Raw genomic sequence first — 26,171 nt, 5'->3', positions numbered from 1 at the left:
CATTCAAATCTGTTTTGGATAATTGTGTGTGATCCTATTAACTGACCATAAACACAATGACGAATAGCATATTGGGGATACACATTCCATAAACCACATGTCCAGGAAGTAAGCAGTATGTTAGGTCATTGTGGGAAACCCACTAATTTTTTCTGGTCTCCAAAGGGACTACTCAGAAGAAGTTTGTTTTAGCAACAAAGAGACTGTTCTATTAGGAATACAAAGAGTTAATTCTCCCCAAACTTATTGCCTTTCCGAAGATATAAGTTTTAAGAAAAATCAAAACATTTCAACACCTAAATCCCATACCCATAAGTTAAACTGAAACCCTTGAAAGGGAACCACAAATCTTTTATAATAAAAGTGACAGCAGACATCCTAAGAAAAACAAACATCCCCAAAATAAACAATAACCACAAACAAACTTCTGAGCAAAACTGAAAGCAGTCCATAAAAAGCTTTTTGATATTTTTCTTTGGTGATTTTATCACAATCTATTGGTTCAATTAAAGTAGACAAAATCTCCAGAGGTTTTAAAAAAAAAAAAAAAGGTAGGATATACTTCAGGAATAATAAAATTCCAAATCATGACAGGCAAAATTCCAATAAAAAGAATCAATGAGCAATAAGATTCTTCTATATTTTCTAATCTTGAAATATAGACATATATTGCATAATAATAATATTTAATGAGATAATTATAGAGGATGGTGGTTAGAAACATGGATTCAAGCCAAACTGCCTAAAACCATAATACAGCTGCACAACTTACTAGCTGCACAGCCTTAAGTCACTAAACCTCTCTGTGTCTCAATTTCCTCACAGGTAAATCAGAGACAAAAATGGTAGTTCTATCAGAGAGCTACTGTGACAAATAAATGAGCCAATACATGCAATACATGTAAAGGGCTATCATATAAAAGATATAACTATTTCATAATTATATAATAAATAACCAAGAATCAAGCCTGACTTTTTAGAAAAACCTTAAAAAAAAAAAAAGGAACTTTACATTCACCCAGTTCTCTGCTGGTATCTGTCCTGCTATGGAGCTCATGCCCAGGAGGGAAGTGCAGCAGGCCACTCCAGTGAGGTCCACCCATGCCCTTTGCCCTTTCAGTGTGGGGCTGATCCTTCAGTCTCCTGACACTGAGGCAGATTTGGGGATTAGGGATCTTCCCTAGCAGCCTATTATCCCCAAGGGTAAGAGAAGCAGCTCACAGCAATTGCTCCCCTGCATCCCCGGTGTCTGATTTTTAGCTCTTAGCACTCCTCCTCTCAATAGTAGTCCAAATACGGTTCTGCTTTCTATTAATTTCCCTTCTTGCCTCTGGGTTTTGATTCTGATCCTCCAAAGACAATGAGGCATAACATCACTCATTTTGCAGTGAGGAATGCTTTCCGCACTGGATTCAAGACATCTTTTGTTCTCTAATATCACAGACTTCCTTCTACCTGTTCTTATTATAGAGTCCTGGCCAATCATTCAATCTCCTTTCCTTTCACTCCATGTGTTCCCTCTAGAAAATCACACTTATTCCCTCTAGAAAATCACTAGCATCCGATAGATAATTCCACTCACCATCTATCTGATGACAAGTCATAAATCTCTACCTTCAACCCAGATCTTTTCTCAGAGCTTCAGATCCATCCACAATTGCTTATCCTATATTTTCAACTGCTTTCCCAACTAAATATGTCCAAAACTGAACTATTCATCCTGCCTTCAAACCTACATTTTCCCTGTATTCCTTAGCATGGTGGCCACCACCCACACCACTGGCCAAGTCAGAAAGCTGGGATTCAACCTGGAGCCTCCTTCTCTTACCTCACATACATAATAAATCTGAAATCCTATCTACTTTACCTTCCAAACCATTAATTCTTGGACAACAATTTACCAAAACCACTATTCCCTATGTCAAAGATTTAATTATGATAATAAAATAGTTTCTTCTTGATGAGACTCAAGCCAGCCAAGTGGTTTTGTACTCCTCATCATCATCCTGTAGATGAGATGAATTATCTGCCTCTTCCTCCAAATCTTTTCCACTTCTGCATCTGAAGTCAGAAAGAAAGGAAGCTTAATCCCAGCTTAGCCTTTTGCTAGCTCCAGTCCTACTAACACTTATTTATATTCTTTTTGGCCAATTAAAACTTCTCTGGATTGTGGCCATATCAATCAGAGGAAAGACAGGAGGACAAATCCAGGCTAGCCCTTACATTTTCACATAATTTTCTTTTAAGGCATGGAGATATTCCTTGTTACACAGCACTCATTTTTTTCCATATACCTCCAGCCTTAAAACACATACACACACACACACAAACGACAGAGGCTAACCCTAAAACCGATGGAAAAAGATACTTAGACAATGTTTTCCATCCATCCAACCTACCCACTGATCATTCTGGCAAAATGGCCAATGCCATCATTCAGAGACTGACTCTCCACTTCATATATGACCAAATACTTACCACGTTTTTCCCTTCTCTTGCTGTCTGTTAGCCAATTTTCCTTATCCCTTGACTACCTCCACCAGAGAGTGTGATTAAAAACTTAAAATTTAAAGGCCAAACAGTCCATCTCACTACTGTATAAAGATTTGGTGAGGTTGAAATTCCGTCTCGGGGATTTCAATTATTTCTCCCTTTGAGGGCTGACTATCATTATAGCTAGTGATACTCCATGGACAGCTCACCTCCCATCTCCCCAGTGTGGGGCAAACTAATTATTCTATTTCCAATTAAACAACAAAACTTGGTTTCCCTTCTTCCCCAGACCCCTTTCTTTCTCCACTAAAGAGTACAAACAGCCAAAACAAGGAAGCCCCTAAATAACAAAGAGTGAAATGTGCTTTTAAACATAACAGGAAACCTTACCAGATCTCTCTTCCTGCCTCCTTCTAGCTAGCCTGGTCTGAGGCAGATAATAATACAGCAATGCTGACATGTCCAAAGCCTACATAAACAAACTGGGACATTCTTGAAGTCTTGCATCTATGGCAGAAAAGCTTGCCTAATCCCCAAAGTAGGTAAAAATCAACATGGGTATCGAGAAATAGCACATCCCTTCCCGTATGGTTACATATTGATGCAGAAACGAATATTCCACTTCCAGTTTCTTGAGGGAAGCAGAGCCTGTCTGAATAACGATTTGTGAACAAGTCATTTGGCTTTACAGTCAACAGTGTCAACAATACCTTCTGAGGTACAGGGTAACAGAGAGTTTTAAGTGCCATTTAAAGAGGTTATGCAATAGCTGTCAAGAAATTTCAGAGGAAAAAAATATTTGGTATCTAGGTTAGGTTAATATCACACTTCCTCTCTTCTAAATCTCCTTGGAAACTATTATTTGACCCAAATGAGTCAGATAATTTCTTAAGGAGGGCTCCAGCTGCAAATATGAGGATATGCATTGTCCTAGCTGTTTGCTGCTGAGTGCTGATTGGGAAGTGAAAAGGCACCAGCAGCCCGAGGGAAAGTCCCAGTTTAGGGGAGAGGCAAAAATCGAGTAGCAGCACTGTGGCAACCCCAGTGAGCTGGAAGAGCACAGGGAATCTCAGCAAGAGGCTATGTGGAGGATGGTTCTCATTCCTAGGGGGAGGGATCCTGAAAAAGTACAGTTACTGTCTTCCAATCAAGGAATGCAAGAATAAGATTTTTCCTAACCCCAGGGAGAAAATCTATACGGGTCTGAGAGGTGGAGAACAGGCCTTGCTCTGGGTATGTTCTGTCACTATGCAATGACTGGAACCCCTTGGCTCTCTTCCCAGCTCCCACAATGCACTTGTACCCCTTTCCTTATGACCAGGGCTTTTCTCTTCATTTACTGCCCTTGGCATTACAAACAGCCTTCAGGCAGGGGCCTCTCCATCACTCCTTGTCATTGAGGTCATATATTAAGAGCAACTGCTCAGCTGCAGTGTCAGAGCCAAACTTGTTCCCTGCTCCAACACAATGTACAGATAGTCCATTTTGGCCAGATGCAAAATAAAATCTTTCTCACTCTATCTAACAGTTGTTCCTGTTATCACGGGACAATGTCTACTGAGGAGCATTTAAAGTGCTTTATAGATAAAATAAAGAGCTTGGTGCTCAGCTAAAGAATGAATTAAACATTTCTCTGTCATTACTGTGGTGCTCGTACTTGTATCAGGAATAGTTAAAATGTATCTAGGCAATACACATTTCTAGATAAAAATAGGCGAGTTCCTCTTTATAAAACACATGTATATAATACACAGTTCTGAGGAATATGGAAAAAAATCCTGATACAACTGAAGTGTCTGAGCCGTAAGCAAACACATCCTAACTTACTGATTTGTTGTTCATGTCTACATGTTGGTCACACTAAGCAGGTAGACACTTATGCCCATAATGTTGTAACTGCTCAAAGATGTTTCTGGAAGCCCCATTCTACAATCACCTTTGGGTCTGGGGCAGTTTTATTTTAACTTTCTCAAACTTCTTTCGAGAATGAATGTACTATGTAAAATAGTCATAAGATATCTGAGGTTGAGACTGATGAACAGAATTGGTGCTCTTGAGAAGGAATGTGAACAAAATCCTGAGATTTTGAATCTTAACGAAATTTTAAGAATTAAAAACTTCCCTCAAATAAGAGCAAACAGCAACTCATGTTAAAGACCCAAACTTACATGGCTTTATAAATGGAGTATACTATAAAAACTCAGTGTACTATTTTATCATTACACAGCAAGCAATGGTGAAGGCATTTGTTTACCTGGGGCAGATTTGGTGGAGCATCTAGAGACCTCCCCACTCTAGTGTGCTGGCTTCCCAAGCAGTATGAAGTGATTGATGGCTGGGGTTTCTGCTAAAACTGTTCTGTGGGGTGGCTGGGTGTTTCTCTAGATTGCTTTTCCTGGTAGGAAAGCCCAAAACCTAGTTTCATGGCCTTTGTGGAAAGATGCTGTAAGCTAATTTAATCCCTCTAATAAATCTCCCTTCTGCTCCTACTAGCTGGGATCAATTTTGATGTCTGATTCTGACCTCAAGGAAGAACATTCTCAGAAAAATTCTCAGAGGACAAGAATATCACACCTTTTAGGCAATAGAGGACCAAGCCCCACAACTAAAAAACCCCCAAAACATTTGGCCTTTAAATTTACCTGGGATGGATCCTGCTATCTCCTCATCCATTTATGTCTCCCCAAAATCCCAAGATGTACCTGTCATCTTTATTTATCTGGTCTCCAAATCCCACGGTGTCAACGATGGTTAACTTCAGCCGTACATTGCTCTCCTGAAGCTCATAACTTCTGGCTTTTAACCGAACACCTGGTTCATTGTGAGTAGCTGGGTCACTTTCAAATTTGGTGTTGAACAAAGTGTCCATTAACGTGGATTTGCCAATGCCTGTCTCACCTATGTAACCACAAAAGAAAAATTAGAGAATGTGTCAATGTCTTTCAGACATGAGTTCAGTTCATCAGTATTTTTTTCATTAGTCATGATTATAAAGTTTAAAAAAGAAAAATTGTCACCGGAAATGCCACTGTGAAGAGATAATTCTTTCTATGTGTAATCTATGGAATACCTTTCTAAAAATGCCTCAATGAATTTCAGAAACTATTTAGCAGACAGGATTTCAAATTTACAGATCAAGAGATTCTTCTTTACCTCTGGATAGAAAAATTGTACTTGCAAGTTTGCCCATGCTCAGGTTGTATATTACAAGAACATGAACTTTACCTCTTTCTCTCCTAAATGTCAGAGTATAAAACTATATTACTTAAGGGATAAAAGACTATACTGTTGAATTTCTGTTACTTGAAACAAGTGATTCCATTTACACTGAATTACCTAAAAGATCAGTTAATTCAACACCAATATGATACTGTGTCATATGCTTTCCAACATAATACAAAAGTGAAGGAGGACGAAGTCTTTCTGGATTTGAACTTTCTCTGATTAGAAAAGCCTTATATGGCTTGCCTCTAACCATGATGATTCACTTATAGGGTAAAAGTTGGCCAAGTACATTCATCTTACTCTTTAACCTTTCCTGTTGTGTCCCTGAACATCTAAGATCATAGAATTTCCTCTTTAGTCAGGCTTCATTCAGCCAGTATTTTTCCAGTGCTTACTATGTACAAGTTCTGTGCCAAGTTCTGAGAATTCAAGAAATCAGCCTGATGGGGTGGTCTCCCACATCTTAGAATCTGGTCTAGAACATGACTGAATAATACCAGTCAGACTCTAATTTATTATTATGGGAACAACATTCTAAGTGTTTGTCACAACTGCTTTCCCCTTATAAGCAAGACCATCCTTTACACCCATGACCCTGCTAGTTGGCCACAGACAACTAGACCATGGCTAGGTCCTGACCTAAAGGCAACCACGGAAGCGCAATCATTTCACTATGAGCTGGGGCTCCACATTGGAGAGTGGCCTATCTAATCACAATTTTTCTCTTTGGGTGTTTGAATGAGATACATGCAATCTCCACACAGTGTGAAGGCATGAAAAAGAAACGATATACAAAGAGAGGTAAGTAAGCAGAAGCCATGAGGCAGCAAAGGCTGTAAGTAAACGGAAGCCATGCTGCAGACAGAATGTGGGCTGGGAATACAGGAAAGAGCAGATAGATGGCGTAGAGTACTGGAAATCCATCATGAAATTAATGCTTGGGTGCTCACTGTGTGACAAGCATAGGTGCAGGGATGAAGTAATGAACGAAAACAGACACTGACACCTGTTTGCACTTCTGTAACATCCTAAATGTCATTCCAGATTTCTATGGGGTCTGGTTGTGTAGCGGTTGAGACGGTTTCCTGTCTTCTTTACTTTCCTGAATAGTCTTACCAAAAAAAAACCCTCCATAAAAGCAATATAAAACCAGTCTCTGCTCCCTAACCTGAAAGAGTTTAACAAGTTAATACTCACCATCCATGGCTTAACAAATTAGCTTTGAGCAAAACAAAGTACTGTGTAGTGGATACAGAAATAAAACAGGGTTCTCACTAGTAGTTGATACTGAAGGTACTTGAGTCATTTTAAGTACATGCTACAAGTGTAACATTCTCAAGCAGAGCCAACTTCTTTTCAGGATTTACCTATTTTTAGAACAAAAAAGGTACAAAAGCAGATCTGCCATATAAAAGTTTCCCCTTTATGGGAAAGGCTCTGTCAGTAGAAAGTGACCTACTTAACTTTCATCTTCTTCCCTAAGAATAGCAATAAAGACTTCAATTACATGGCAAGGACTCTAGGTTACCTGGACAAGATTGAAATTATCATCTTATTTTACTAGGTTGAAAATTACTTAAGCACCCATGTGAATCAGGAACACCATACTTTTTTTTTAAAGGCCTGGTAATTTTAATTATCATTTACATTAAGGTGGAAATTACAAACAATTAGCATACCAGGCCCTACTTATAGCACAGGGTTAATCAATGGGTTGAAAAAAACCACTGTTCCTCTAAACTTTGGTGTGCTTTGCTTTCCATTTCTATGCTCTGTGCTTTTAAGAGCTGTAATTAGACACGGCAACTCCAGCAGCAGTGTGATTCACCAAAAGCAGTTCAGCAGGAAATGACAGCTTTTGGAAGAAAAGGAACTCCAGAAGAACTAGGGAAGTTTTTCAATGCATTAGCTTATTTTCTTTAACAGACAGGGTCTCACTGTGTTCCCCATGTTAGTCTCAGACTCCTGGACTCAAGCATTTCTCCTGCTTGGCCTCCTGAAGCACTGGGATTCGTTTTTGAGGCTTCTCTCTAATCTTTCTAAGCGGAATCTCATCTATACTTTTGAGGACCCATAAGACAAAAATTTCTTTCTAACTGAATAACTAAAAGCCTACCAGGCACAGGTTCCAATTCAAACCAAACAACCATAACAATATTTTCAGAAAAATCAATGACTAACACTAAAGTATTTCAAAACTCCCTAGCAGACTGCCTGGCACAAAGGAGACATTTATTAAAAGTTAATTGCAGGCTGGGCACGGTGGCTCATGCCTGTAATCTCAACACTTTGGGAGACTGAGGCAGGTGGATCACCTGAGGTCAGGAGTTCGAGACCATCCTGGCCTACATGGTGAAACCCCATCTCTACTAAAAATACAAAAATTAGCCAGGTGTGCTGGTGGGCGCCTGTAATCCCAGCTACTCGGAAGGCTGAGGCAGGAGAATCCCTTGAACCTGAGAGGCGGAGGTTGCAGTCAGCAGAGATCACACCACTGCACTCCAGCCTGGGCGATAGAGTGAGAGACCCCATCTTAAAAAAAAAAAAAAAAAAGTTAATAGAAAACAAAAATGATCATGGTGGTGATTTATACAGAGATATGCCACTGTGGTAGATTTTTTCAGAGTCTGTTGTTTATTCTATCATAAATTCATCTGCCTAACCACTTTATTGTTACAGTAATTAGAGACCCTATTGAAGTGCTATCTGGGGCTTCTGTTTTTCCTGTTCCTGCCAATGCTAGGGGGAAGGCAGTCCTACCTCTTCCATTCTATTCTCAGGCTTATTTAACCCACGAGCTCTAAGGTGAACAAGGCAAGGGAAAAACAGAGGGATTGTATTATTAATTAGAAGATAACTGTAGATTGAACAAATTGTTGATCTGTGATTCAGCTCTTTTACTCTAATTGCCAAGACTGGCTACTTGGGTAAGTAACTGTGCATGGGGATCTGCCTGCCTTCCCTAAATATTCTAGATTTTACTCTTGGATGGAATCAGAGAGTCAGAAAGCTACATACCTAAGTTGCGTTGTTCTTGTTCCTCATAGAATCACCTTTGATGAAACAATCTCTGGCATAAGATGAGCCAGCATGTGGCACCCGGCATTTCATTAAACAACTGCACTGACTTAGAGGATGCCCAGGAACCCAGACCACTACATACACCAAATCTCTTTTCTGAAAATCCATCGAGAAATTTTTCCAGGTAAAGCTGTGTTTCATCCGGAGCAATCATTTTGTTTTTACTTTATAGATACTATAAATCTGTCGTATGTTAAACTTTTTGCTTGTGTTTAGCATATAACACATGCTCATTAAATATCTGCTAAATGAATGAGTGAATTAATAGTTTTCTCCATGCTCTGACCACTAAGCTGAGAGAAAAATGTAAATGTAATACTTCATCAATTAATTGCTATAGGCAGGCCTGATGGCGCACTTTGAGTTCTGATTCTATCCCTGGCTTCACCTTTATTTTCTAGGGTTAATTTTGTCTTTATTTATTTTACCCTATAAGCCATTTACATCCTTTCCTGGAAAACAAGATGGGATAAAAATGTTTAAGATTTGATTGTAAATTTCCACAATTTATGTTGACACTATACCTTGGCTAAGATGGCCTTACACTTCACTTACCTGTTTTCAATTCCTGTTCTCTCATCCCCTCAAAACAATTAAGGTTGAATTGTGGAAACATTTTCTGTTTCAAAATGTATTACTAATTTATTTTGACTCTACTATCAAATTGGCTCTTCTTCAAAAGCAGAGATGTTACAGTATCTTATTCACCGTTGTATGTTCACAAGAAACAGACAGCTGGATCAATGTTGATGAGGTTTTTTTCCTAGAGTTAGTATCATTTAGGAAAATGGATGAGAAAGATATACAAATTTAAAATTATAGAAAAAGGCTAAATGCTAATTTAGATCTAATTTAGATTCTGTGGAGAATTACAGCATGGGTAAAACATGAAAGGCTTTATTTAAACTAAAATGTAGCTTCAGGAGTGATTTAGGTGTGTTGTGGCAAAACAGACAGTGGGGGAATGATGAACTCCTGGGTGTTCTGTTATCTCATTTAACATCAGAATTCTCTTCCCAGTGAAATGAAAACTATACTTCCTCTCTTACGTGCCTTCCCAGGACCAACAGAGATGGGTTCTAGCAGCAGACGTTTAATTCAGTATCTCTGAAACTAGACTTAGTTCATGCCAGGACCATTTTCTGCTCTGGTTTATTTCCTGTGCATTCTTTCAAACTACAGGCTCATGCCACAAAACAAAATTACAATTCTGAGACCTTTTTGGTAAAAATTTTCCTTACTGGGATCATAACTTTATTTTTTTATCCTTAATTCCCTCCCATATTTATCACAAGTAAATTCACGCTATAAGTATCACATGTGAATACTGTGCAAAATAAACAAATGGGCAGTAAGAAGGAGTAAGTAAGGAGGAAAAATTACCATGGATGCTCTTAAGTTAAATATAACACCTACTCCTCTATGCGGCTGTCCAAATATTTTGATCTACTTTTTATAGACTCTTACTTTAAAAATAGATGGACCATTGATTGACAGTAAGTTTTTTCTTATAAAGATATTATGCCATAAAATATCTATGGCAAAGGGATTTGATATTCAACTTTCTGAGGATGATATTTAATGCTGACACTCTTATCTCCCAAAGAGCTCATGCTAGCCCCAAACAAGGGGCTCCAAAGGGTTATGGAAAACGACCTGGAGAGTTAGATATGCTGACAACGAAGGATATCCAGGACTTCTTGTAGACTGAAAAGAGGAAAATGCACAAGATGAACTGCATGATCTCATTTGTGTAAAAGCAAAACAAGAAAGCACCTACATAACTGTGAGAAAGCTGTTTTTATCTGTCCAGTATGTGTCTCTTCCAAGCCCTATCTCCTTTCTGATCCTGTCTTCTTGCCTATGGGGAACCTCGTATGTTTTGGAGTGAACTGACCCCATCTTCCCCGCAGGCCGAGCGTGTGACTGAGTCCTGGCCAATCAGTGAAATCCTGACTGTTGGGTGAGACGTGTCAGGAATGCCTTGTTCCTTCCCCTGAGGTTGCTAGGCTGGTGATGCTGCCGGAGCCAGGCTGCTGTCGTGAGGAAAATGCCTGAATGTGAAGCAAGCAGAAGCAAGCAGGATCAAGAACCAGAGAAAGAGGCCTGACAGGGCTCTTTGAACTCCTGGAGCCAGCTGCTCTTAATTACCCAATTACCTTTTCAGTGTGTGTTGGAGGGTGGGGGAGAGTCTTAACTGGATTTAAGCTGGATTTCTGCAATTCTCTGTGGAAAATTTTCTGACACAAAAATACTAGGAGAGCGATGCGATGTGACTGGCTTTGAGAATGGATGGAAGGAGCCAAGAGCCAAGGAATGCAGGCAGTTTCCAGAAGCTGGAGAAGGCATGCACTCTCCCTAAAGGTTCCAGGAAGGAATGCAGCCCTGCGGACCCATACTGGACTCCTACCTACAGAACTGTAAGCCACCAAAAGCAATTTCCTAACACAGAAACATGTCAAAAGTTTCTAGAAGGATCCCACAGTGTTATCTCTGTGAAATGGAAATGGGAGTGGGAGATGAAAGGGAAGTATTTTATAACATTTTAAACAAAAAATATATACTATGTTCATTAGTTTGAAAAACTAATTTTAAACATGTTTAAGAACAGAACCTGACAAAAATCTAAGAATCACAGGTATTGTAACCCACCCAGGAGACTCCAAATAGGGCTGCTTTACACGTCTAACAGGGCAGCATCGATTTGGCCTCTGAGGAATTCAGCATCCAAATTGTCTTATTTAACACAAGGAGTCAGCCCCTGAGCCAACACACCCCACTGCACACCACATACCCAGTTAAACCAGGATCCCACCGGAAGGCTTTCCCCTACCATCCCCTGCAAGAGCCAGGACAGGACTCTCAGACAGGTTCTTAGAACTGATTTTGGAGACAGGGCTGGGGAGGTACTGAAGAGAAGCCAGAAGAGTAATTGGCCTGGGATTACAATTTAGCATACTTTTCAATAGAAAACCAACAAATCGCCAACAAATTGCTATGCTAATGAAGAATTGCCCTGCTCTGCAATAAGCATTTATCATGAGAGAAAGGACAACCCATTCATGCCACTCTGTAGAACTAGCTGCCATTCGGGAGGTCTCCTGCTGAATTTTAAAAGGCTTCATGTAGGGAAAAGGGGAAAGCATGAGATGAGAGTTGGCTGCTGTGGCCATGTTTCTCTCTAGTCCTTCTCTTATCCAGTGCTTAAGATAAAATGCCAGGGAGCAAGTTGGTCTAGCGTGCCCGCCAATTGTGACTTTCTACTAATGAATGCCCAGTGCAGAGGCTACATGCAGTCGAGTCATCAAGAGGTTCAAGAAGTTTTTAAAAAAGAAAAATATCTGCACTCCCCCCAACTTCCATAACTGACAAATAAGCAAATGATGGTTCTCACACTGAACACACACCTTTTCTAAATTCTCTTCGCTTTACTTGGACAAGAAAAGTAAGTCTGACACATTCTGCCAAGCTTAGGGAAAAGACAGTCCACTTGGCTACATACAGAATTCTTTGATCTGTCTCAAAGTGATGTCTCAGAGGGAAATGCCCAGAGGACAATGCCAACAGAACAATATGGACCAAACCACTTCACTGCTGTTTCACCTGCCATTCATCAGGCGTGATGGGGGAGAGAGCAATAGCCATTATCTGTTCCACGCACATTTCTCCTTCAAACTAATAGGAAATTTATATTTTGATTTTCTTTATCCCCCTTCTTTTCCACCTTCCTCTTCTTAGTCCAAAAAGGATAAGGCATACAAAAAATTAGCCGGTCATGGTGGTGGGCACCTGTAATCCCAGCTACTCAGGAGGTTGAGGCAGGAGAATTGCTTGAACCCAGGAGGCAGAGGCTGCAGTGAGCCGAGATCGCCCCACGGCACTCCAGCCTGGGCAACAGGGCAAGACTCCTCAAAAAAAAAAAAAAAAAAAGATATGGCTAGAGGAGTGAAGAAAAATACCAAGGCAGAGGCCTAGTCCAAAGTAAAATGTTTAAGGGATCTTAACGATATTGTAATGATCGGTTGCTTGACTGTGTGACAGAAATACTAATAGTAATCTGAGTAACATGACAAAACATACAATGCATTTACCTAAATACAGCTCTCAATCTTTATAACTTGTGACATGTATAAGGCAGATATTTTGCCTTGCTTTACTGATGAAAAAAAAAGAGAATAAACATGTCATTCTTATTTCACTGAAGCATGTCTCTCCGACAGTCACCTGTCAATATCTAAGGATCAAACTTCTTGCTGCGAGGGTGATGAATAACTTACCAACACAAAGGATGTTGAAACAGAATCCTTGAGAAGTAGACTTGTTGACCAGCTGGTCAGGGAGGCTGTCAAATCCCACATGGCCAGACAAAGACAAGTTTCGAAGCTCTTCATTCTGGAATTTCAGGGGAGAAAGATTTGAATGTCCATGAACCATGCCACCTGGATATCACACATCACAAACATTACATTCTCTCCTCTTCTTCCCTTGACATACATGGAAATAGACCCCCACAGCCGCCTTGGCTTCTACACAGCTGAGGGCACTAACAACTCCAAAGCCATGCTCTTTCCACAAAATCACAGTTTCCCAAAGCAGACCATCTCCCTGGGTATCTCACTTCTTGTTACAAGTGTACTGGTCCAGGGAAATTTGAGCTTCTAAAGGTGACTATTTCAGATATGCATTAAGTGACCAAAAAAACACAAAAGCCTCCAGCCATTTTGATCACTTTCATTATCCAAGAAAAGCTTTCAATTTACTGTCAGCTCACAGTGAAAACATATTTAACATTCTTCCAGATACCAAAGAATTTGAAAAGCTCACGGTGGAGGATACATACTCCTTACAATGATGACAATGCTCTACCCACCATAAATGCAACATATTTAAAACTTCTCAGCACATGAGCTGGTTTCCTCTCCTCCATTAGTTTCACAGGTTTCTTGAGTTAGCAGAGATTCTGTAACTGCTGGACTTTTGCAGAGTTTACCAATGGAGACTGGGGTAAGGTAGTTATCATACATTTAAAAATCACACAGGATATAGCTGGAAGCTAAAATAAAATTGTTGGGTGATTTATGCTGTTATATCAAATGGTACTGGCTGCCCCCACAACTTTGAATGTGTCCCGTGGGTGCTAGAGATAATCTGTGAAACCCTTTTTTCGCAAGATGCAGAGATCAGCTACAGTCCCTCAGTTATAATATCATGGTTATGGTTTGCAATTTCAGAAATTAGATACTGAAAGTCTTCTCCTTGGAGACACGACTCCTGGTATTCTGGCTGTGTTGTCAATGAACTTTATACTCAAAATATTGGAGTCCAGGTGAGAAAATGATCCTCAAAGCTCCATTTTTATATTATTTGTTTTTGTATTTATTTATTTATTTATTTTGAGATGGAGTCTCACTCTGTCGCCAGGCTGGAGTGTAGTGGCACGATCTCAGTTCACTGCAACATCTGCCTCCTAGGTTCAAGCAATTCTAGTGCCTCAGCCTCCCGAGTAGCTGGGATTACAGGCACGTACCACCAGGCCCAGCTAATTTTTGTATTTTTAGTAGAGACGGGGTTTCATCATGTTGGCCAGGCTGGTATCAAACTCCTGACCTGGTGATCCGCCCGCCTTGGCCTCCCAAAGTGCTGGGATTACAGGCGTGAGCCACCACGCTCAGCCATTTTTATTTTTTTAGAGACAGGGTTGCACTGTCACTCAGGCTGGAGTGCAGTGGCGTGATGATAGCTCACTGCAGCCTCAAACTCCTGGGCTCAAGTGATCCTCCAGCTTTAGCCTCCCAAGTAGCTATGACTACAGGCATGTGCCACCACTCCCAGCTTCAAAGTTCCATTTTATTTAAAAAAAAAAAAAAGAAGAAAGCTTTGCACAGGATCACTTAGTCAATGTTTTCAAAGTACTGGTTTTCATCATCCTATTTTTATGTTACATAATCGTGAGGGTGAGGGTGATTTCTTTTAATAAGCAAGGACTAAGACCCCATTTCAAATGTTTGTGGTCACCATATAGGCACAGAAATGTGACTCCAGAAATGCAGTGATTTTAAAGGACTTCAATGGTTCTATTAATAATACAATGTCTAAAGTCCATATCAGCTCTAAAATTCTGATTCTGTGAAATAAGACTAAAAGCCACCACACTGCCTGAATACCATGGTGGCAGCTGCAGATTTGAGGTCAATGGGACAGACAACAGATGTCTAGTCTATGAATAGTTTCCTTGAAACCTGCCAACAGTGAATATGAGACTCAAGAGTAGGCACTTATCCTTGAACAGGATGGTATGGTAGGCAGCTCACCAAACAGCTTCGAAGGCAGGCCCCAGTGGGCAGCAGTCCTTGTAGCTGGGCCAGCCTTCCAACAATGCTGTACTTCTTCCAGCCCCAATCCTTGTACCTGCCCCTTCCTCTTTAGATACCTCAAAGGTTCAGACAGCAGGTATTTTTAGGGTGTTTACCACATCCGCCAAGACTTGGGGGAGGAGGAGGGTTTGAAATGAGTCCTGGGTTATTTTTAGAATGCTTTCCACCGAGCTGTGCGGTAGCTATTGTGTATCAGGCTAGGAGAAGCCATGGCACCAGCCTTCATTTCTGCTGCATCACTGACTTCAACCATTCGTGAATGGTATGAAAGAGACAACGCAGGGCAGAACCATCATCCCACATTCCCTCTCTCCACCGCCACATAATTCTTTTAATTTCAGGGGGAGGGGAGAATGGTTTATTGCTCTGGATTCTGGATTGCTGGGTTTTTAGATACCAGATATCCACCTATGAACCAATCCTGGGAAAGAATCAGAGTTAGTAATTATAGCTCTCATCCTAGAACCCAAAGCTCAGCATCTCATATTCTCACCGTTTCCAAAACACGAGAAGCCACCCACACACCCACTAAGTATTTTTATACCCATTGAAAACCACATACAAAATGAAGGGTTATAAAACAGTTTGGTCTTGACATTTTTGAAATTTGAAGTTGTATCTTTAGAGTCTGTCTTCTAACACTGTAATATAGAATATGTAAATTTTATAATACAGTTTTTACATTTCTTAATTTGAGCCTAATTCTCTGCCCAGTATTAAAGGAAACCTGAGAGTCAATGCCCATCAGTATGTGATGGGGGAAAGGGAAAAAGAGGTTCCTCCTCTGGTTTACGAACAGGCTTAAAAACTGGAGAGAACGGCACTGGAGGACTTGCACAGGGCAGCTCTGAGCACCTGACCCAGTGCCTCCAGCACAGCAGCTGAACCGGATTCCTCCAGTCCAGCATTTTATAGCTCTTCCCTTAGCTGCCACAAGCCAAGGGTTGTGGGGTCTTTTTTGAGTCTCCAGGCCCAGTTTCAGGGAACTGCATATATTCCATGTTGTTAACACTAATGCATCGGGAAATGACTCTGAATTTATCTCTAATATTGAACTCTGCTTGGCATCCAGTTCTGAATTTCTATCAGAGGAACACTTCTCTTGGGTTGTCCCATCTGTACTTCAAACTTGATGTTTATGACACTGAAATCATATTCCTCTATCCCAAAGTCGCCCGTTCTCCAGAGTTCCCTATTGCTGTTAACAGTACTTAGCCATGCTTGAGACCACCTCCCCTCCCACCATCAACTCTGAAGTCTTATCAGTACTACATCCTCCACATTTCTATTCCTACTAATTCAACAGCCTCCCAGCTAGCCTCCCTGACTTGATGTCACCCTCTCTAATACTTCCTCCCTCCACCTTCCCGTCAAGGGGATCTTGGTACTCAAGGTCCCAATCCAAACTCGTTGGCCTGTCATTTCAGGGCCCCACGGGCTAACCCCAAATCTCCATTCCTACTGAATCTCCCACTTCTCCCCAGGGAGCACCTTATACTGCAGTTAAATTAAATGGCCCCTGTTCTTGGGACAAACCCAGGTTTCTTCCCATCAGAATTTAGTCACATTATTTCCTCTATGTGAAAGGGCCTTACAGCCAGTGTTTACATATCCAAATCTTCCAGATCCCAATAAAATTCTACCTCCATCATTGTCTTTATTATGAAATCTTGGGGAAAAATTCACTAAACATTCTTCTGACCACTAAAAGGAAAATACTGATTGAAAAGCGGCTCAAGCTATTTGGAATTCCATCATGATAATAACAGCTAACATTTATTGACCATTTCCAATGCTCCAGAAAGCCCTAACTTCTCTCTCTTAACAATTCTATAAATTAGTTACATTATTACCCAAACTCAATTTACAGATGAGAAAACAGAGGCACCATTTAGTAACTTGCCCAACGTTTCCCAACTAGTAAAGTCAAGGTGCTGAAATTGGAACCCAGGAAGTCAGGTTCCAGAGCTGCCGAACAGTCATTGTTATCTCATGATGATTTATTAAGTTCCCAGGTAGCCCCAGAGAGTACAGTGATTTCAGCTGTTATAAAAATCCAATATATTAAAATAGAAGGAAAAAAATACTCTCTGAAAACCATGATTCTTTGGCAACCATAAGAGATGGAAATTGAGAATTAAAACTGGCAAAGTAGCTCCAAGTATATTTTCACTGATCCTGGCAATGCCAAGACCAAACTTTGATTTTTGTAGTGATGGCATATGAAACCCATAATATAATGCTTAGTTTTAACCATTTCTGAAAAGATAGTGCCAACACAGAACCACTAAGTAAGCATAAGACTGAATTGATTTAGCCCTCCATTTGCTAATCTGCCTAGTGACGCTTTGTAACTAGGTAATTTCTACAGCCCACTCCATCTTGAAATGGATTATGACCAACCTTTATGGTATAAAATAAACTTGTTTTTCACTTGACAATTTCACTTTTCTCTTTTCAGAACATATCCTCTTAGATACAATTATTTATTTGTTTATTCAAAAATACCCACTGCTGAAAGCACTAAGAAAGCTAAAATATGTTATTTTTATTATTCATTGATCAACACTGCAGTTCCGACCCTTAAGAGGTTTTACAATGTAATAGTAGAGCTAGGACAGATGTAAATGTAGGACTATGAAGGATAAAAGCCATCAATACCATGGCCTCAACTATGGGAAGGCATGGAGAAGAAGTAGTTTTTGGCTAGGGAAATTAAGGGGATACCTTTTAGGAAGGCTAAAGTTCCCCAAATCTTATCAGTGAAACAAAAGCCCAGCTTGCAGAACCCTTCTGGATAAATGTTATCTATGCCCAAAAGGTCACTTTCTTATGAATGTATACCTGAAGTATATAATTGGTAGCTTTTAAGAAAATTCTCAGCTGACTTCATTATTGAGATAATTATAAAACAAATTATGTAAGAATGTGTGCCACCACCTACATTCTGAGCACTGCTGTAAAATATGTCCCACAATTCCAAATCTTGCTTCAAAAGAGAAGGGCAGCAAAAGGCTTAGAGTCAGACAGACATGGGTTTGAATTCCAGCTTTGCTTTCTACTTGCTTTAGTCTCTGTTCTGCCCTCAGTAAAAACAGGAAGAGGTGCTAGGCTCTCTCATACATATCTCCTTGGCAGGGTTATTGGGAGGAGATAAGGAGGTACGGATGAGAGTGCCTAGCACTTAATAGGTCTTCTGAAACTTGGACTTCCTTTACCTACGTAAGTTGGGAGGAAGAGGCAATTATCATTTAAAAATCTGAAATTAATCAGAAGTTCTATTACTGCTGCTAGGCATTCCAGGAGAAGCTGCTGACCAGCAAAGCTCTCGGACATAATGAAGAAGGTAAAATCACAATAAAACCAAAGTGAACAGAAAGAAATAAAAAAAGAGAATGACAATTCTAGCATGAAGAAAATCCATTCCTAAAGAGAAAACTCATTTACAAAGCTGGGGGAAAAGCCACAGAGTCACATTCCTGTTTGCAGAATCAGCAGTCAGCAGAAGCCACATCCTCCCCAGCTGGGAAAAATTCTGGATTCCCCATCACTTTTGCTTCTGCAGTTATGTGCCACTTCGTGATGAGGAAACATCCTGAGAAACATGCCAGTAGGTGATTTTGTTCTTGTGTGAACATCCTAGAGCAGCAGTCACCAACCTTTGTGGCACCAGGGACCTGTTTGTGGAAGACCATTTTTCCACAGACAGGGTTGGTTTGGGGATGAAACCGCCCTACCTCAGATCTTTAGGCATTAGATTCTCATAAGGAACGCACAACCTAGATCTCTCCCATGCGCCGTTCACCACAGGGCTCCGGCTCCTATGACAATCGAATGCCTGCAGCTGATCTGAAGGAGGCAGAACTCAGGCGGTAATACTGAAGGAGGCAGAACTCAGGCGGTAAAATTGGGTAGCCCATCACTTGACTCCTGCTGGGCAGCCCGGTTCCAGACAGGCCACGGACTGGTCTCTGTCGGCAGCCTGGGGGTTGCGGACTCCATCCTAGAGTGTACTTGTGAGAGGTGAAGCCAGCTGGACTTCCTGGGTCGAGTGGGGACTTGGAGAACTTTTCCCTCTTACAAGGGGATTGTAAAACACACCAATCAGTATTCTGTAGCTAGCAGGTGAACTGTAAAATGTACCAATCAGCACTCTGTAAAAACACACCAGTCAGTGCTCTGTAGCTAACAAGAGGATTATAAAATGCATCAATCAGTGCTCTGTAAAAATGCACCAATCAGTGTTCTGTAGCAAGAGGATTGTAAAATGCACCAATCAGTGCTCTGTAAAACATACCAATCAGGAGGAGTCTAAAAGTAGCCAATCACGGGGAGGGGTGAAAAAAGGGCACTCTGATACAACAGAAAGGGAACATGGTGGGGACAAATAAGGGAATAAAAGCTGGCCACCCAAGCCAGCAGCGGCAGTCCGCTAAGGTTCCCTTCCATGCTGTGGAAGCTTTGTTCTTTTGCTCTTCACAATAAATCTTGCTGCTGCTCACTCTTTGGGTCTGTGCCGCCTTTAAGAGCTATAACACTCACCATGAAGGTCCGCGGCTTCATTCTTGAAGTCAGCGAGACCACAAACCCACTGCCAGGAACAAACTCCAGACACGCTTACACAAACCTAGATGGTATAGCCTACTACACACTTAGGATATATGGCATAGCCTATTGCTCCTTGGCTATAAACCTGTACAGAATATTACTGTACTGAATACTATAGGCAACTGTAACACAATGGTAAATATTTGTATATCTAAACATAGAAATGGTACAGTAAAAGTGCAGTTTTACAATCTTACGGAACCACAATTGTATATGCGGTCCATTGTTGACTGAGCATTTGTAAAGCAGTACATGACTATATTTTAATCCAGCCCTAGGTCTACTGAAATTAACAAGCTCGGTGTGCCCAGATGGATTTTATTCACCATACTCAAACTGAAGTGATATCTTTTTTGTTTACTTTTAAAACTGAAGTGTTTCGGTAGATGTGGTTAGGTAGCCCATAGCCTCTGATCCTTATCAGCAGGTGGAAGCAAGAGAGCATGTTACCAAGGTGATATCTGAATTGTTTAATCCAAACAAATTAAAATTACATTTCCATTTGAAAGCAATATTTAATTTTTACCTTTAAAATCAGGTATTACAATTTAAGTTTAGAAATATTTTCCTCTTTAAAATTTATTTTTTTTAATGTATTCAGGTGGAGAGCTGGAGATTTTTATTAATAAGACATGGTGATTACATTTTTCTCAACGCCTCAGATTATGGATAAATAAAGTATGCTGATCCAAGTCACTTAATCCTCAGGCTTATGTTTCCTCCTCTGTAAAGTGAGGAGATTTAACCAAATGACCTCTAAACAAAGTCTCTGGTACTTTGTTTTTTCTAATTTAAGGCTTCTTGAATCTGGATGTTAGAGATGCATAAATCCAATTCTGTCATTTTGCTTAAGGAAAGCCAACACAGGGTGAAAAATTCCTGGTAGCATATTTGCTCTGGCCAGATCAAGATGGCTCAAGTTTTAATTGACCCATGAAAGGGAGTTTCTATCAATTATGCTGGGAAACTCCAAACCAAATGGAAATCTGTGTGCATAACCTCTGTGTTTTCCACCTCAACTTTTCATTTCTGCTTAACTACAATACATATGAATTAGCTAAGAAAGTTATGTACCCACTTTTTACAAATGCCCTGCTTAAAAGCAATTTCTTTTTGTTTGGCCATATCTCCAGTCATCCACAAGATTTTTGAAAAGTGGATTTATATCCTCAAAACAAAACCTAGGGCTGGGCACAAGGGCTCACACCTGTAATCCCAGCTACTTGGGAGGCTGAGGCAGGAGGATCGCTTGAGCTCAGCAGTTAGAGGCTGCAATGAGCCAGGATTGTGCCACTGTACTCCAGCCTGGGTGACAGAGTGATATACTTTGTCTCAATAATAAAAAACAAACAAAAAACCTAGGAAATAACTTCTCTGTATAAGTTAGTCATCTGTTCTCAAAAAGAAAAGTAAATCTTTATTCATGCTTTCATTCATCAGCAAATATTTATTGAGTACCAATTAGAATACTGCGTTAAATGCTAAGGATACCATGATGAAAAAACAAAGCATCCCCAACTCACGGAGCAAACAGGGTAACGGGGCACACAGACGTCAATCGAACAGTCACAAATACATAACCATAAAGCTATCCAAAGGACAGGACGCTGTGCGCCTTATAACTCATGTGATTAACTACTCAATCTCTGAGTGAATTCACCAGCCTATAGTATGTAAAAATGTGTATTAGTCCAAAGCACTGTTGAATATTAATTTAATAGGTGGCCCCTGTGTACAGCTGATGTGCAGGTTTCCTATTTTCAGATGAAAACAAACAATCTTTCTGAGCAGCACTGCCTGATGGGAGAAGGTAGAAATATCAGGACTCAGGTTTCAAGGGAACAGATGTCCAATTTTAAAGAGAGCTGAGACGAAATCATGGGAAAGCAGAGGGCAGAGGAGACATGTGCGGTACACTCCTTTGAGCTCTGTCTTTTCTCCTTACAGAATACCTAATTGCAAAAGAGAAGAGGTACATACCCCTTCATCTTAAGTCATGTCTTTTTCTGAGGTCCTATTTCAGTAGTACAGATGCCTCTGAGCCGAAGAGAGGTAAAGAAAAGAACATGCTGTCTCGCACACAAAATCTTTGATTGACCCCAGCCACTTCCCAGGATCTGAAGAATGGAGAAATTCTGGAGTCACGAACTGTCCGCAAAATAAGTTTTACTCAAGTACCCTGATTAATCACTTCTGTAGATACACACTGCTACCTGACTGCATTCTAGAAAGTATTGAATTGGTTTTATATTCTCTTTTAAAGAAAAGAAGGTTAGTGGGAAGATGGGAAACGCCCTTAGTTCTCATGCAAAAGGGAAAACACTGGAATGCAAAGTTTCGACCCAAACCACAGCTATGAAGCCAGCATCAGGATGCTTTCAAAGCTAAGCATTGCCGGGGTAACTTTCATAATATAAAATGTCTGGACCATCTCATTACCAATGAGAATTGCATTCTTTAAAGATGATTTGAACAACATTTGCTACTCTGCTTGTCATCTATACCATGAAATCCCAAGCCTAGAGCCAAGAAAACCCCCAAGGAAATTGTCTCACACAAGCAGCAGAACGGAGAGCGCCAGGCGGCAGTGGGGAACTTTTAAGAGAAAAACCATATGGTAATACAAGGAAAGAACAACTTCTCAGTGCAGCGCAGCTGGAAGATGAGACTAAGCAGGAGCATGCAGGGGCCAGCCCCGAGGTCACAAAGCCAGGTAGATGAGCTCGGAATGCCAAACCCAGGGAGCCACCCTGGAAAACATACCATATAACCAAAAAAGCACTTGATTAATACTGAATAATTGTCCCAATTCCAAGTGCTATCCCTAAGTAACTTTCTCCAAAAGACTCCCAGTAGACGAACACATTTTGCTCTTCCAGAGCCTTACAAAATTAATGCCGTGTGGGGGTTTTCTTTGGGGCTGGTAAGATTTTAGGAAAATATTACCTTTTGATTGTTTTGTTTCTGTGACATTTGAATTATTACAAAAGAAAAAAAATTGTACTTTTGTAATAGAAAATATATAAGGTTTTTAAAATCCAGGAACATCAATAACAATAACACCAAATATCTTTTTTTGAGGAGGTAAACCCGCAGTATTTATTGTAGCTAACAGGTAGGTTAAGAGGGTAAAATAGGAGAACTTAATTTTTCTAATAGTAGAACTAAGTCATGTTGAAAGTGACAGGAGGAATCAGAAAAGTGGAAAAGTGTAGTGGAAGGTGCCAGACATGTGAAGTCAAGACGAGAGCACCTCTGTCATAGTTTAGCTGTGTGACCTAGGGTATTTAACTTTGCCTCAGTTTTGTCGGCTTTAAGATACATTCTCTCACAGGGCTGCTGTAGGAATTAATTAACAGATTTCTCTTTCATCAGCTCATTTTACACACTTTTCTTGGGTGACTCCATCCTTGCCCATGACTTTAGTAGCCAACCATCAGCTAACAACTCCCTTGTCATGACCCACAGTCCACTCCCCTCTGCTGGGCTTCCTGCTGTACAGCACGGCCCAGGCAGCTCTAAGCCAACATCTCGGTGGAACTCAGCCTGTCCCCATTCTCCATTCAAACAAGTCCTCCTATTTTTTTCATACCAAATAGCAGCAACGTCTACTTCAAGGTATCAGAAAGTCCCCCAGAATAACATGTATTAGCATGCATCTGATAAAATCTGCAGTTATAGATCTCCACCCTCTTGCAGGAGAAAAAAAGTCCACTGGTTAATCAGCTTAAACCCTCCCTTATCCTCTGAATTGGACAGTGAAGACTTGAAGTCATCAGTACCACGTTAGCTTTTCTCCTCTGTGCCCAGATGTATACCTCTAACATTTATTGTTAACATAACACCCACCACACCCTTTTTGGTCATATTTTTCCCACTCTGCCCTTTGGACATAACTACAACCACTCTACTACCAGTTGGTTTCCATCCCTAAGCCCTGAAATCCAATGACTGACTTTGATATTTCTCTCGACGCTGCCCTCATTCGACTTCACCAAAATTTGTATGTGCGTTGTTGGTTCAACAGAAGTCATACTCTCCAACCTTCTCATTTTCAGATAAGGAAACAGGTACAATGGCTACTTGACTGGTGTTCTTTATGCATGGGGCAGGTGGAGACAGAGTGAAGTGTGGGAGAACCCAGGACCCTGGTGCCTGGCCCACCTTCTTTCCATTACACTTAGGCCTGCTTTGCAGATAAGAGCTCACACTGATTGTGGATGAAGCCGAATCTAACAGGCCTGGACATACCATGCTGCATTCGTTCTTGTTCTTCCACCTGGACCTGCAGCCCCTTTTCTGTCTCTACATCCTACCTTCAGATAAAATGGTAACTGCCCACATTTCCTCTGAGATCTGGCGGGTTTGCCCGGGACTAGAGTTTCACCCTCATTCCATCAGAAATTAAATTTCTCATATGCCTGTTAGGAAAAACTCTGTTGAAAAGCTGTCCCCAGAAACAGGTATCTGAAGTGAACAGAGCCCCAGAGGCTGCTTACAACCCCGGATAGGGGGAGGAGGGGAATCACTAGCAAAACAGCATTTCAGCAAACCACCACCAAGTGTGAAAATACAAAAACTGTACAAAGCAAGAGCACTGTTTTCTTAGAGACAGAACGTTTTTCTAAAAGTCTGCGTAAACTCTTGAGAAGTTAAATCTAACTGGATGCCAAGAATTAACAACAACAAAAAAGACATATTCTTGAGTTTCCAAAGACCACAGTCTCTCTATGAGCCCAAGTGACTAATGCCTGTAACAGCCGAACCTTACAAAGTGCTGACCAGCAGAAAGTCTGTTTGGGAATGACAAGGTCCACGTGTGCATTCCAGGGACGCTTACAGATTCTGCAGTACTCCAAGGAAGACAGGGTGGGAGGGAAACAATGTGACAAGCAGGCAAGAAGTACTTAGAAAGGCATGACCCGATTAGAAACAGATGCTGCAGCTGCTCTCTCGCACTGGCCCACATCGGAGATGATGAGAAGCCCTTCACCCAGCAGCCACCTAGGAACACTAATAAGCAAAGCAAACAGGGAAGTGGGGGAGAGGTAACAAACCATTTCAAAACCCTCTTGCTGTCCAAGGGGTCCCAAATAACCCGGTTCCATTTAAGACATATCATGTCTCTTGCAGAGTATAAAACCACCCACTTGTCTCACTGTTGTTTATTTGGGTCATTTTTGTCCCACCTGTCCTGTCTTTATCCTGTGGAATATCTTCAAAACAGTGACAAATAGGAGGTCAAAGAGAATTAAGAGGCTCAAAGCAGTTGGAAGTTTTTTTCTCAACTTTTTATGTCCTGTGCTACTCATATTCACACATCCATTCCTCAGTATTTCCTGTTTGAGAAATATTGTGGCTCAGTTCATCTATTTCTATTCACTGAATGCATTCATCAGCAAATAATGAAATATGGATGGGACGCTTCCTTCCCGATGCCACCATTATCACCGGATATAAATTAGCCACTTCCTTTCTGAAAGATACCATGTATTTCTGTGCCTTTCTGAAAAGGCAGGGGATTTTCAGTTACAGTAATGGCCATGTGATGGCAGTCTCTGTGGGAGAAGAAAAAAAAGAAAAAAAAAAAAATCCAATACAGTTCCAAGCAAGTCATGAACAAAAGCGCCAGGGCTGTTTCCCCCAGTCACAACCTGGCTGCTTTCTCTTCCCAAAGCATGTTCAGTTCTTAATCCAGGCTGACCTAGAACATGAGTCCAGTGACACATTTCCAGCACCTGAAAACTGAGGAATTATACCAAAAATGACCAAAACCATGATACATATTGAGGAAATAAACATACCAATTAACATCTGGTCTTGCTCTACAAATATTACTAAACAATTATGGCCAAAATCCTCAAGTCTTCCTAAGAGTTTTTTTTTTTTTTCCCCCTGAAACGGAGTATTGCTCTGTCGCCCAGGCTAGAGTGCAATAGCGCGATCTCGGCTCACTGCAACCTTCACCTCCAGGGTTCAAGTGATTCTCCTGCCTCAGCCTCTGAGTAACTGGGATTACAGGCACCTGCCACCACATCCAGCTAATTTTTATATTTTTAGTAGAGACAGGGTTTCACCATGTTGGCCAGGCTGGTTTTTAACTCTTGACCTTGTGATCTGCCTGCCTTGGCCTCCCAAAGTGCTGGGATTATGGGCATGAGCCACCGCGCCTGGCCTCTGAGAGTTCTACCGTGTCTTAATCTCAGCCCTGGATGAACACTATCAGGATTGAATAGAGGTTGTTTACATAAATGTGGGGCATGTGCTAGTTTTCTATATACATATAACAAATTATCACAAATTTAGTGTCTTGAAACAACATCCGTTTATTAGCCGTCAGTTTCATAGGTCACAAGTCTGGGCATGGTATAGCTGGACTTTCTGCGTGGG

At 40.8% G+C, this 26,171-nt stretch overlaps 1 protein-coding gene across 12 annotated transcripts in view; it reads right to left on the bottom strand.

Annotated features, from left to right (window-relative positions):
* The window catches only part of SEPTIN11 (septin 11), a 95,245-nt gene that overhangs the window by 29,798 nt on the left and 39,276 nt on the right, over window positions 1-26,171 (bottom strand). For all 12 annotated transcript variants that reach the window (XR_004182785.1, XM_031664526.1, XM_031664530.1 and 9 more), the window contains exons 2-3: window positions 13,077-13,191; window positions 5,196-5,391 (exon numbers count right to left, since the gene is read on the bottom strand). Coding sequence is in view for 11 of the 12 variants with exons in the window: in XM_031664526.1 (XP_031520386.1) it covers window positions 5,196-5,391; window positions 13,077-13,191 (311 nt within the window). In the remaining variant the exon portion in view is untranslated. The remainder of the gene's footprint in view (window positions 1-5,195; window positions 5,392-13,076; window positions 13,192-26,171) is intronic.

Source organism: Papio anubis, chromosome 3 (genome assembly GCF_008728515.1).
Source record: "Papio anubis isolate 15944 chromosome 3, Panubis1.0, whole genome shotgun sequence".
Taxonomy (NCBI): Eukaryota; Metazoa; Chordata; class Mammalia; order Primates; family Cercopithecidae; genus Papio; species Papio anubis.
The sequence above is the reverse complement of the archived record's forward strand: the minus strand, read 5'-3'. Positions and strand labels throughout refer to the sequence as shown.